Consider the following 13,219-nt stretch of genomic DNA (forward strand, 5'->3'; position numbering starts at 1 on the left):
GGTGTGGCTTCTGTTTGGTTGGAATAAAAACCTGCACCCACACCGGCCCTTTCCAGATAAGATTGCTCTAAACTAACCACAGAACCCTGAGGAATCACTTTTGCAGCTCATGAAGATGCAAATTATCATTGTGTTGTAAGATTGTAAGAATTATAGGAAAATTCCTTCAGTGGTGTGAGCTCCTGAGGAACTATATGGAGGCAGTACATCAATGGCATTATGTGATTGTTCATTTTACACAAGGATGCTTCACAAAACCACCGTCACATTTTGCCACCACGTGCCTTACCCATAAAATTACCCACTGTTTGCTTTGCCTTTAACTTACATAGATTTAGTCAGCTAATTATTTTGCATGCAGTACCAAATCACCAATCTCAAAAAATCCACACAAAAACACATTTTTATTATATTTGATACTTTATTCATTTCATTATAAATATAATATATACATGTAATTAAAGTCTTCCTATTGGGAGACAACATAAAGGCATCAAGGCATTATATTTGATATTTAATTTGACAGCCACAAAACCCACTTCAACCACATCCACATGAAAACTGTCCAAGCAGAATAAAACTCGAGTCATGTTAACTAATCTGAGACCTTGAGATGTTTGACAATCAAATATGAAAGTGCTACAGACATACTAGGTACCAAGTTTCTGCCTTCTTCTTTCTGTAACATAATCAAGTCAAATACATCAAGATAAAACATGTACAATAAAAAAAGAATTATGACATCCGATTATTTTTTACCCTTTATGCTTGTGAATATGAATCAATGGACACTGACATTATTGTTTCTGTCCTATCACCGTTTCAAAAGTCCAATAGACCGAGCGCCATCATAAGATCGTCCAACACACCTAAAGCCGCATTCATTACACCACAATAATAATATCATAATAACTTCAGACATGTAGGCAAATTTTATGATGTTTTATGGCCAAGTTAGTAAAATTCCTGCAGGTTACAAATCCAATTCAAACAGCTTTACAGTCATAAAGTGGAACCTCAAAGTCACATCTAGTAAACACCATTACTGAAGGATTGTTCCAACCAATAAATTTAAATAGTCTAAATTCTCCATATTTAAAATGTTGACCTATTGGCAGATTATGACCTAAAGGTTTGAACATAACTGGTGCTCCTAAAAATCTTAATAATCCGCACAAGCAGAAATAAGTGGATACATTAAATATTCAATCAATCTTGACAATAAATTAGAGGTACCAATGAGATCAAATTAGTGTGGCTTTTCACATGGGAACCATTATGAATGTATGATTTCATTATTCACGTAACAGACTCCAATTCACAGAATACCTGTCCGAAATTCCTATGTGCAGCCATAAAAACTGTCCATTTACCACCATTTAATTATCCATAGTTGAAAGTAACACCAGTCTAATCACACTGCAACATGCCGATCAAGTTCAATCATCTAAATAATCAATAAAAAAAAAAACACTTGAACTTTAATTTACAAACCCATACTTGAAAAAAAAAAACTACAACTTAATGTAAAAATGTCTGAAAATGTGCACATTTCACAAATAATTTTATGAAAAAAAAAAATCCTGGCAATTGTTCATATGCTCCATGTAATTTGACACAGTTATAATTAATGACCTTTAAAAATGTTGACCCTTTAAATATCCAACAGTGCTATTTACATACTTCTCTATATTGGCCTACATAAAAAATATAAAGTTTCTTCAAAGACTAGAGCTTTAAAAATTTGGCATACTGTCATATGATTGAACATTTCCTACATAGTAAGCAACCTATTACCACATTATATATAACTTTGTTGGTTTTCATTTGATCAAACAAGGTTTAATATTTAACTCTCAAAGAGACGGAGATTGGAAAATGTCTAAACTGAGGAATAAACGCAATATTTCGGTACAACGGGACAAACTCAACAGTTGACGAAGACGGAAAATTAAAAATGGCTCAAATTAAACACCTTTGGACAAAAAAAGCCATTGATTGTTGTTGTTGTATATATATATAAAGAGGTGTATATATATAAATAAAATACCTTGTTTATACAAAAAAACTATTCTGTCTAGACAAATCAGACGTATCATTATAGATTCATAGATTTTCAAGTAATAATTTTGAAGAACGTAGTTGTACGGAGGAATTCTGACCTTCTAACTATGGCAATTAGTACACTATTAGAAATAAATCTTTTGTTGAGAATATACACATAGTTCACAGTCCCAATACATATTGAGATGAAACCAGTGGAACAAGGTGAGTGACTAGTTTAGTAGCTTAGTGCTAAGTGGTGCTTAATGTTGATGTTATCTAAAAACTGGAATATGATGATAATTAATATTCTTTTTGTTCTGCAGTTAGAGACCCATTATCATTAGCTGTATGCAGTTATAAAGTGTTAGACAAAGGAGACCTTCTGTCTCTCGCATGAACAATGTAAATTAACGTCCAACTAGTCAAGCAACCATGCTTAAAAATAATTACATGATCATTTAAGACAAGAAAAATAAGAATTAAATGAGTCTACAAGTCTTTTCAAAGCATCTAAATTGTAATTAGGTTAAGGATGTGTTAAGTTCTTAAAACCTCCACTGAACAGTCAGTTTCTAGCACGTGTTCTTTATAAATAAATCTTTTTTATATGTTTGTCTTTAGAGCACCAGAACAGAGCCAGAACATTAAGAAGCGAGAATGTGCTTGTGCAAAAAAAGGAAAGAAATAGCACATCTTCATTAATGGATGTGTAACAATGTGGAAAACATACTGTATCAAAAGTGTGTATGATTCACAAGCCAAAAGTTTGTAGTATGGAGTAAGTGCTTACAGTAAGTGAGGAGTGAAATGTGTACATTGTGGAGTGTGTGTGTATGATAGCTAGAGAGAGAGAGAGAGAGAGAGAGACCAGAGTGAACTGACTCTGCTGCATGTACTGCATAAGTAAGGCAGACTGAGAAAAGACTGCATATTCATCAGCTTTGTCTGTTCAGACGTCAACCAAAAAGTGAAGACACCGATTCCAGCCCTCCATTATTACGAGCCATGATGTCAATAATAAAAGATGGGCCAATAAAGACATGGTTTCCTTACTGCAGACCAAAATGTTAAGAGTAGCATTCCTACATACTTGTCAGTCTGCAGAAATCTTTTTTTTTGTTTTGTGTGTGTTTTTTTAAAGGCATCTGTTTGAACTGCAGCTCACTGTTCAAGTATTTAAAAATATGGATTTTTCATTTTGCTTCAGGGTTTCAAGTTCATCAGCATGGCATTTTTGGATGCTTAATACCCCTATAGCGGAGGTAAAATGGCTTCTTTGTGCAGGAAATAGGGAGAATATTGATGAGTATAAAAAGAGATTTGAGAGCTGTTGCTGGATGAGAAGTATGGAAAAGTATTGCTTGCAAACACACTCTCCACTTCTCTCCTCCTTTTTTTCTCTTTGAGGGCTGGAAGATTTTGCATTATCAGCATCATTCAGTTCTTATCATCCCCACTGGCTGGGTCAATGCTTGGGAGCTGAATGAGGAGGACAGATGGAGGCTGGACCTCTGTACAGAGGTATGAGGTAGGAGAGGGACACACACCAGAGTAACATTACTGTGTTCTTTGGGCCCATTTCAAGTCATCTGATCTGGGCTTCTCTCCTGTCAGGCTCTGGATGATGTCCTCCAGAGTCCTCCAGAAGCCAACTTTCTCCAGGGGGTAGTTCAACCAGCCTGTATATATACACACACAGACACACACACAGAGACACACGTGCACAGAGACACACACAAACAATTCAATAAGTTATAGCGTTCAAACATTAGAAAGCTATAATCAAACATTATAGAAGTTATGCAACAATCAGATGCCATTTGCAAAAAAAATTTCACAGGAAATAACCAGAATTATATAATATATTTACTGTTTAAAGCAATACAATTATTTTCTTTTTTTCCCCAAAGGAATTGTATTTTAAATTTTAGAAATAAAGTGTTGTGTGTACCTGTAGTGATGCAGAAATAGGTCTCGTGAGGTGATACATGATGAACTCTGTGGTGTTTGCGAGGGAGGATGATATGGCAGTCCTGCAGGAGGGTGACCCAGCATGGCAGCCCAAAATAAGTGTGAGACCACTTATGGATCTGATTGGTCAGTGTAACAAAGATGGCCAAAGAATATAAATAGCAGTACCAGGGGAAGATATGATAAATCTCCGCTGTTAAAAAAAAAACAAACAAAAAAATTAAGATAAGGTATTATAGCTGTGGTGCTTGTATAGGATTATCATGGAGTCTGTGGGGTTATTTTTATCCTGGTGCACCTGTAAATTTATGGTATAAGGCTGACATTTTGCAAGCTTTTGGGCCAGAGCCATTCCCACCCTTGCCCAGCTGCTATTTTTGAAAGTACTAACATGGGTAGAGACATGCAATAGGGAGCGTGACTTTCTAAATCTGCCAGTACAGTGGTATTTTCTAACCCAATTTGTTCCAAAATTATGCTTGGTCTCTTGGACTTGTATGTTGTATGTGCCATATACACTAATTGTAATAATTAGCGGATTACAAAAGTGTTGTTATTTAACAAAGTAAAATAGTTTTCTCCAAGTAGACTTGGAATTCTTGTAAGGAGTCTCCTGTGTCAGTGCTTTGGAACAGTCCAATCAGTCCATGTTGTCCCTTTAAGTTTACCTCAGTGGGAAAGTCTTGAATAGAGAGAGTGTAGCACTTTGAGGGTTTTTTATTGGTCATAGCAACTTAAGAAATCTCCTTATTCATCAAAAATCATATGTATATAAAATACATACAGGTGCAGCTCTATTAATTAGAATGTCGAGGAAAAGTTCATTTATTTCAGTAATTCAACTCAAATAGTGAAACTTGTGTATTATATTAATTCAGTACACACAGCAGTATCAGCAGTCTTCCCCATGATTGTGAAGCCTAGTGAACCAAACTGAGAGACCATTATGATTGCTCAAGAAACCTTTGCAGGTTAAAATGTGAGTCAAATTCATCACAATTAAAAGTACCAAAGACTTAAACTACTTCAGTCTGTGTACAGAATTTATATAATACATCTCAAAATTTATTGAGCTACAGCTGTATATAAAAATACTATATTTATTGCCACCATGAGGACCAAAGATTATAAATACACCCGTGTCATGTTTTGACTTTTATTTGCATTTTAAGTGGTTTGCTATGAGCAAAAGGAATAATACTGTTCTCAAATTGCATCTGGGGTCTGTGTAGTAATGAAAAAAAAAAACAGTTATCTGCTTTACCTGGTGTTAGAGTGTGGAAGTTGTAGGCCATGTTAGCCAGGGGAATGATCGTCAGCATGCAGTTATCACCATTCGTCTCGATGAAATCATGCCGTGTGATGGCTGTGGGATCGATATGATGTTCCCGAAATGGACGAATAAATGCCTGCGGGAGGAAAGGAAGAGAGAGAGAGTCCTGTGAATCCTGGTAACCTGTTCCACTGAGACTGAACACACTACACTGTGCAAAAACACAAGATTCTCACTCTGCTCTCTCCTGAGCTTTGAAAACAGAGCACCATCAAAGCTTGACTGTATCTTTCTGACAGTGTTCAAATTTTAATGTCCCCTTAACACCTGAATGATTTAAAAGAAAGAGAAACAGAGCGCATCTTGCTATTGTTTCTGCAGCTACACAGAACATTAAGCATATTAATAAGAACAGAGTTCCTTACAAATTGACACTTCACAGCTCTTGGCACGCCTCTGTGCGTGTTTATGTACATTTATTTTTAAAACCATTTATAGTAGAGTAGAAAAGTGAAGCCCTGTCTGTCTCCTGCCATACCTTTCCAACGATGGGCAAATCCACAGACCCCCACGTGTCAGCACCCCAGTGTACCAGTCCAGAGGCAAAGTCTGCAGTAAGGATTCCTGCCACTGTGTACACACATACACACACACACACACACACACACACACAAATATAAGAAAGCAGTATAATAAGCACTATATAATAAGAGTCTCTAATATGCTCGCTTCATGACAACCGGCCCTAATCCTTAAGACAGACATTTTTCTCTGTATTTAAAATAACTAGAAATAGTACAAGATAAATCCTTTTACAGTTCAAATTATTACTCATCATGTATTTAGTGATTTTATTGCTATTGTGACTTTGCATATATAATGTTGAACATTGGCTACACAACAAAATGCAGCTTAATGTTGATTATGGTTGATTTAATAGGACATAATCAAACATGATCAACTATATTCGTAATAGATTGTTCTGTGACTAGAAATCTGCCTTGATTATGTATACAACAGTGGTCATGCAGTTATTCAGAGCCTTTTTGGACAACAGTTTATATTTTGAAAAGTGACATTTGTCCTGACAGTCCACAAAGGGAATCAGATCCAATTTTAATTGTACTGAAGCTGTAGCTGAAAATATTTTTTGCTTAATGAGGTCCCAGTTCAAATGATTTTAACTTGCTGTATGACTGTGTAATATGGATTCTAACTTTATTATACATTTATACATTTGTAGTTATATATTTGTACAATTTAAGAAAGGCTTTTCCAGGTTTATAATGTACATCATAAAAGAAAACGCTATTTTATTTTCATTTTAAATGATGAAATTCTAAACACAAATATTGTGTTCTTAAATTAGCTGAATATTTCCGATAAATAACTATAAATAACAATCATTATTTTAGCTAGTAATGTGCAACCCTAGAGCACACATTACGTTTTACACTTCACGTAACTGTGATACAGGTTGCATCATGGAAACTACATTTTGAAATTATGTCAAAAAATACAACCTGTCTCCTCCTGCAAAAATCTGTCACAGTATGAGGACACTGGAGACTGTGACAATGTTCTAAATATACATGCCTACACAATTCAAGTCTAGAGTTTCAGCCTAGCTGCTTACATGGACACAATTGTGTGTGCTGAGTCATACTAGGTGATTAGTACAGCACAGGTATGTTTGTGTGTGATCTTGTATGCATGAGTGAGTGCGTGTGAATCTCACCAATTCCCAGAAGGATGTACCAGGCATGGCCCAGGTGGAAGTGGGCGAGGAGGTAAAAGAAATTAAAGGCCATGAGCGTGAAACAGAGAATAACACTGATCCATTCCTGACACCTCTTACCTAATTAGAGAGAGAGAGAAAGAGAGAGAGAGAGAGAGAGAGAGAGAGAGAGAGAGAGAGAGAGAATGACTCACACACAAAATAGCTCAAATGTCCTGTATTTTATTGTGTCAGCATGTTTCTCTAATACGGTTACACAGAAACACACCCGGTAATTCTATAAGCAGCTGTATTTGGGTGTGTGAGTGTGTATGTTAGCTGATGAGTTAAAACCTCCACCCTTTCCTTTCACTCAGATCACTGAGAGCCATTCATACCCATGAAAGAAAAACATTACAAAGCTTCTGTGAATCTTCTACATGTGCATTTGTTTGGGTCAAATCTGTCGAATAATCAAATGCCATGCGTTGTGCTCTTTTGCTCATTTTCAATGTGTACCGCCCCATGCTCATCTCAGTTCTACACTCCTGCATGCAACTCAGCTCTTCAGCAGTAGGACACCCGCCAACATGCTGCACAACCACAAAACAAAGATCTAATCCATCAGAGGTTTCCACAAGTTAGCGAACCATCTTTTTCCTTCACAGTAGGTTAAAGGTCCACAAGAGAATTTTCATGTTCTGCACAAGAGTATGAGGCAGGTTTGGTACGACTGAGCTAGGCTAATTACACATGATCCCGCATTGTCATGTGCCGTATACAAAGACATAGGCAAATACATGAGACTCAGCTAGAATTAGTTCAGCTCATTGATTTCTTTAAAAGACAACAAAATCTTACTAGCAGAAGTCAGTTTCTTTCAACACACAAATCATCAGTATTGGCTACATTTCTGCCGTATTTAAGAGCAATTCAGACGTTTTTTATACGGTTTCACTTATTTTTTATTTGGCCACAATCATTTTTGTTCAGTTTACATTTCTTCCCGTTGAATAAAATCAATTTAGAAGAAATCCCAAATACCCCTATATAGCCATGTTTCTCAACGTGAGCTTCATGTTGCATACCCAGCAGGTCTATGGTGATTTACTTTTTTTTCCATTCATTTTCCAAGTTATTTTGGATATAAAGAATATCAACTAAAATCTAAAGATTTAGAAAAACTGGTTCCATGGGTGGGTTGTTCTAAATAAAAAACACTCTATATAATAATTAAATTCTAAATTATACATATACTGTGTGTATATATATACACATATATATACGTATATACATATATATACGTATATATATATATATATATATATATATATATATATATACACATATATATATATATGTAATTTCATGCATTTATCTCACTGATACGTGACTGTCATCATGGATTATCATTTAGTAACTGCACTCTAAAAAACATCATCAAATGATTTCCACTAAACACAAAACAAAACAAAACAAAAAAGAAAAAACAAGTAGTGGGGGTATATTGTTGTAGGACATAATTGCTGGGGGACTGGACCATTGTAACCTGACATGTACATTCAGCTAGTAGTCCATTAGCTCTGTGTGTGTGTGTGCGTGTGTGTGTATGTGTGCGTGTGTGTGCATGTGTATGTGTATGTGTGTGTGCATGTATGTGTGCGTGTATGTGTGCGTGTATATGTGTGCGTGTGTATGTATGTGTATGTGTATGTGTGTGTATGTGTGTGTATGTGTGCGTGTATGTGTGCGTGTGTGTGTGCGTGTGTGTGTGTGCGTGTATGTGTGTGTATGTGTGTGTGTATGTGTGTGTGCGTGTATGTGTGTGTGTGTATGTGTGTGTATTTGTGCGTGTATGTGTGTGTGTGTGTGCGTGTATGTGTGCGTGTATGTGTGCGTGTGTGTGTGCGTGTGTGTGTGCGTGTATGTGTGAGTGTGTGTATGTGTGCGTGTATGTGTGCGTGTATGTGTGTGTGAGTGTGTGTATGTGTGCGTGTATGTGTGCGTGTATGTGTGCGTGTGTGTGTGCGTGTGTGTGTGCGTGTATGTGTGAGTGTGTGTATGTGTGCGTGTATGTGTGCGTGTATGTGTGTGTGAGTGTGTGTATGTGTGCGTGTATGTGTGCGTGTATGTGTGCGTGTGTGTGCACGTGTGTGCACGTTGTGAATAGCAAGTTTGCCTCCTATATGGCTGTACTGAAAGCCTGAAGCCACACCAGTCCTTTGTGGACATGACTGAAGACCACTGCTCTAGAGAGTGTCTTTCTGAACACTTATGTTTGTCATATTTACAGTCACTGAGCACCACTCACATGTCTTCTTTAATCAAAGAAAGAAACAAAAAAAAAAAAACAGCAAAACACGCTTTCATCTCTTAACTACCTGGAGGAAAAATCTGCAATGAGCTACAATTCTGAAAAATCAACATTTCTCAACATTTACTGTCTTCAGAAAATTCTCAAAAGGTTCTCAGACTCATTCCAGTTGAAGAAAAAAACAGACTTTATTTCCCTACGCACTGTTATCCATGTCTATTTGTCACATAGCTAGGACAGACTCCTCTATGTGCATTATTGGCACATTTGGATTTAATCACTTTCTCCATTACATGCAAATATGGCTGCAGGAGTACAGGACCTAGGAGGAGTGCCAACAAGAGAACACAATATTAACACACACTCTGGTCAAACAAGTTTTTAGTTCCACATCATCATGCCTGAATGCTAATTTTAACATACTTCTCACTGGGCTATAGTTTATTCTGCATGTTGTGTTTCAAAGTGAATATGTTTGCAGAACACACACACGCACACACACACACACACTTCATACAACTTAACTATTCTCAATAAAGGCCATGTTCTGGTTTTGACACCTCCTCTCTCTCTCCACTCTTAATTTCAATAATATGCTACCAGAATGCTTTCTATAATCTCAACAGAACTGCTGTGTGCATGTGACTCTGTTTAAAACAAAACTGCCCCTGAACAGTTAATGACAAAAAACATTTTAAATGAAAGAAAGGGAAAATTCAGGTCTCTGTTAGAATCTCCCAACAAAATAAATAAATAAAAAACTCAAACAATGGGGTATTCTGCAACAAGACAACAATCCAGTCTATTTTCACAAGACGTTTCATTTTGACCTGCCCACGCTCAAAAGCTAATCTGAAGGAGAACATTCATAGGATTTTGAGTTCTGAAAACAACTGAGAAAAGGCAAAAGAAGTTAGAGACCCACAGCCATAAATTCTATTAATTTATTTTTTTTAATTTAGGAACACGTCATAGTTTTATCCATTTAATGTAGTGGAATATCCAAGACAATAATATTTATTAGTTCTAAACAGACATTCCATTACCAGCATCTCTTTTTCTATCTCTTGAAATGAATAATACAAAAACCACAACTTGTCATGCTAGTGTGAAACCACAAAGCTTTCCATCCTGAAGACTTTCCTGTGTAGGAAAACAAAGTTACACCTTCGACTTTAACTTGACACACTTTTCTCGATCAGAAAACTCGAGATCATTTTTGAGCACTTAGTGTTTGAAAAACTAGTGTTTGTATTTTTTATTATTATTAGAAATGCTAATTAGAACGAGCAAATTATAAGAACCTTCAGTCGTTAGTACCGTGCCTGCCATGCATTTATTGAAAATTAAATAATACTAAATCATACATAAATACTATGAAATCTGTAAAACAATTGTGTTCCTTATTACTGTTCTATGATTATGCACTTTTGCATTAAACTGTGAACTGGTGTATAAGTAATAAAAGTGTTTATATGGTATAAATTATCAAACATGTTTAACTAAATAATTACCTACATCTAAAAAAAAAAAAACAGGAAAAAAGCATAACTGGATACTATTTGCATTATAAGTAGTAGTAGTAGTGAAACTATCTCATGGCACATTTTATCTGCCACCTAGACACCTAGACTTGTGCACTAGTCTGTGCAAATCTCAGTGTTTGAAACTGCAGAATTTTATGTACAGAAATTGGCACCTTCTGTGATTTTAACTATTTAGATATTTTTTTATAGATTCTGATTTTTATTTTTTTTACATCGTGCTCATTTAAACATTTATATATGTTTATTTTTAACACTTTTGTAAAGCTGCAATTACCCTGGGGATCAAACCAACACACACATAAATAAATCTGGAAGTGACAAAACTTCTCTCCGTGGCCTGAGTAATGGAGATGTTGAGTAAACAAACACGCGCGCGCGCGCGCGCACACACACACACGCGCGCGCACACGCACACACGCGCCCCTCCCAGCAGGATCAGATGGTAGTGACATGGAGTGTAGCAGTAAACTGGGTTACTGTTTGAGATGACGCGGTATAAAATTAATTACAAACACAAAAGGATCTCAGAATATCATTAACTTAAGCAATTCAAGAGGTCATCTCGCCATCACTTCACATCTGCTAATCATTTACCAAGAAGCTACTAACTTACACATCACATATTAACACACAGATTAAATATGAATATAAAGCAGAAAGTTCAGCACATTTCAAAGCAGGTGAAACCCGTGATTCGCACTCATTTTTATATCACTAATCACCGGATAGCAGAAAAAACTGTCACATGCTAAGCTACCAAGCTAAACAAAACCTGCGCTCTCACCTGGGGAATATAAATTTGCGAGCTCACGAGCGCCTGCGTGTTGAGGACCCCATCTGGCCGAAGCACGGGACGTAGAGCTCAGCTCGCCTTCCTCACTTTTTGCCTCCGCAGCCCCGTTCTCACTCCGGTTGCTGCTCATGTTGGCTCCGGGTTTAGTTCACTCTTCCCCGGTGAGGAAGTCAACCCAGCCGGATCAGTTCCTCGAACTACAAGCCACGCCCTAGCCCTGTCGGTCACGTGTAGCGTCCTCCAATCATCAAACGATGCAATGCCCCAAGGTCTCGACGTATTTCATGACCCCACTCTTATGCCACGAATCAGAAAGCAGATTTAAAAAACACAAGAAGATACAAAACCACACCCTATTTACCATGTAGTGTGTTTAGCTCATTAGAACCATCGGTCATTAGCGTCTAACTGGGGCGCGTGAAGCACAGCTCCAAGTTCATTCATTCATTCATTCATTCATTCATTCATTCATTCATTCATCTTCTACCGCTTATCCGAACTACCTCGGGTCACGGGGAGCCTGTGTCTCAGGCGTCATTGGGCATCAAGGCAGGATACACCCTGGACGGAATGCCAACCCATCGCAGGGCACACACACTCATTCACTCACGCAATCACACACTACGGACAATTTTCCAGAGATGCCAATCAACCTACCATGCATGTCTTTGGACCGGGGGAGGAAACCGGAGTACCCGGAGGAAACCCCCGAGGCACGGGGAGAACATGCAAACTCCACACACACAAGGTGGAGGCGGGAATCGAACCCCTACCCCGAAGGTGGGAGGCGAATGTGCTAGCCACCGTGCCAACCCCCCCCCCACCCCCCAACTCCAAGTAATTCTATTTATTATTCAATTATTCAGGTCTTATAAACATTATTGACACGTCACTTATATTTGCATATAAACATAAAATGTCAAGAATCTTTATGTTTTTCAATGTGTTTTGTGAGTGAAACACATTGAAAAACATATATATATATAAAAATATATATATATATATATATATATATATATATATATATATAGAGAGAGAGAGAGAGAGAGAGAGAGAGAGAGAGAGAGAGAGAGAGAGAGAGAGAGAGAGATGGACATATCCGTTTGTGTCCAAAATACTGCCCCACTTTCTATTCCCTGCGTAAGTGAATGGAGTATTATGGTTATTCTGTACTGTATCTGTTTACACTAATTTAATACAGTCCAAAGGACAGTCTCCCAAATAGTTTACTCTAGTGAACATTTCTGCACATTGTGTTTTGCTCACTTGTAGCCTATAGTGTACCCTGTACAGTGTGTAGTATATGGTGTATCAGATCCTTCTGATTCTGACTCTGATTCTGATATACTATATACTATACACTGTACAGATTTAATAGGCAGTATGCAGTACCAGTGACCAGCTGCCAGTCCAGGTTTCTTATAGGCCAGCATTGTCTCAGAAAGAAAGGAAGATCAGATCTGTAAGTGTAGGAAATTTTCTAATTGCCTGCCTGTTCTGTTATTTTGTTTTTTTAAACAGCTTACTGACGTTGTAAATGGGACATGTGACAGTTTTG

At 37.2% G+C, this 13,219-nt stretch overlaps 1 protein-coding gene across 1 annotated transcript; it reads right to left on the reverse strand.

Annotated features, from left to right (window-relative positions):
• Positions 1–401: 401 nt before the first annotated feature.
• On the reverse strand, positions 402–11,873 carry peds1 (plasmanylethanolamine desaturase 1). The gene is made up of 6 exons (XM_060882526.1): positions 11,653–11,873; positions 7,029–7,148; positions 5,829–5,920; positions 5,282–5,426; positions 3,998–4,210; positions 402–3,725 (listed from the first exon to the last, which is right to left on the reverse strand). The coding sequence occupies exons 1-6, from the start codon at positions 11,789–11,791 to the stop codon at positions 3,604–3,606; spliced, it is 831 nt and encodes a 276-aa protein (XP_060738509.1). The 5' UTR covers positions 11,792–11,873; the 3' UTR covers positions 402–3,603.
• Positions 11,874–13,219: the final 1,346 nt, after the last annotated feature.

Source organism: Tachysurus vachellii, chromosome 11, assembly GCF_030014155.1.
Source record: "Tachysurus vachellii isolate PV-2020 chromosome 11, HZAU_Pvac_v1, whole genome shotgun sequence".
Taxonomy (NCBI): Eukaryota; Metazoa; Chordata; class Actinopteri; order Siluriformes; family Bagridae; genus Tachysurus; species Tachysurus vachellii.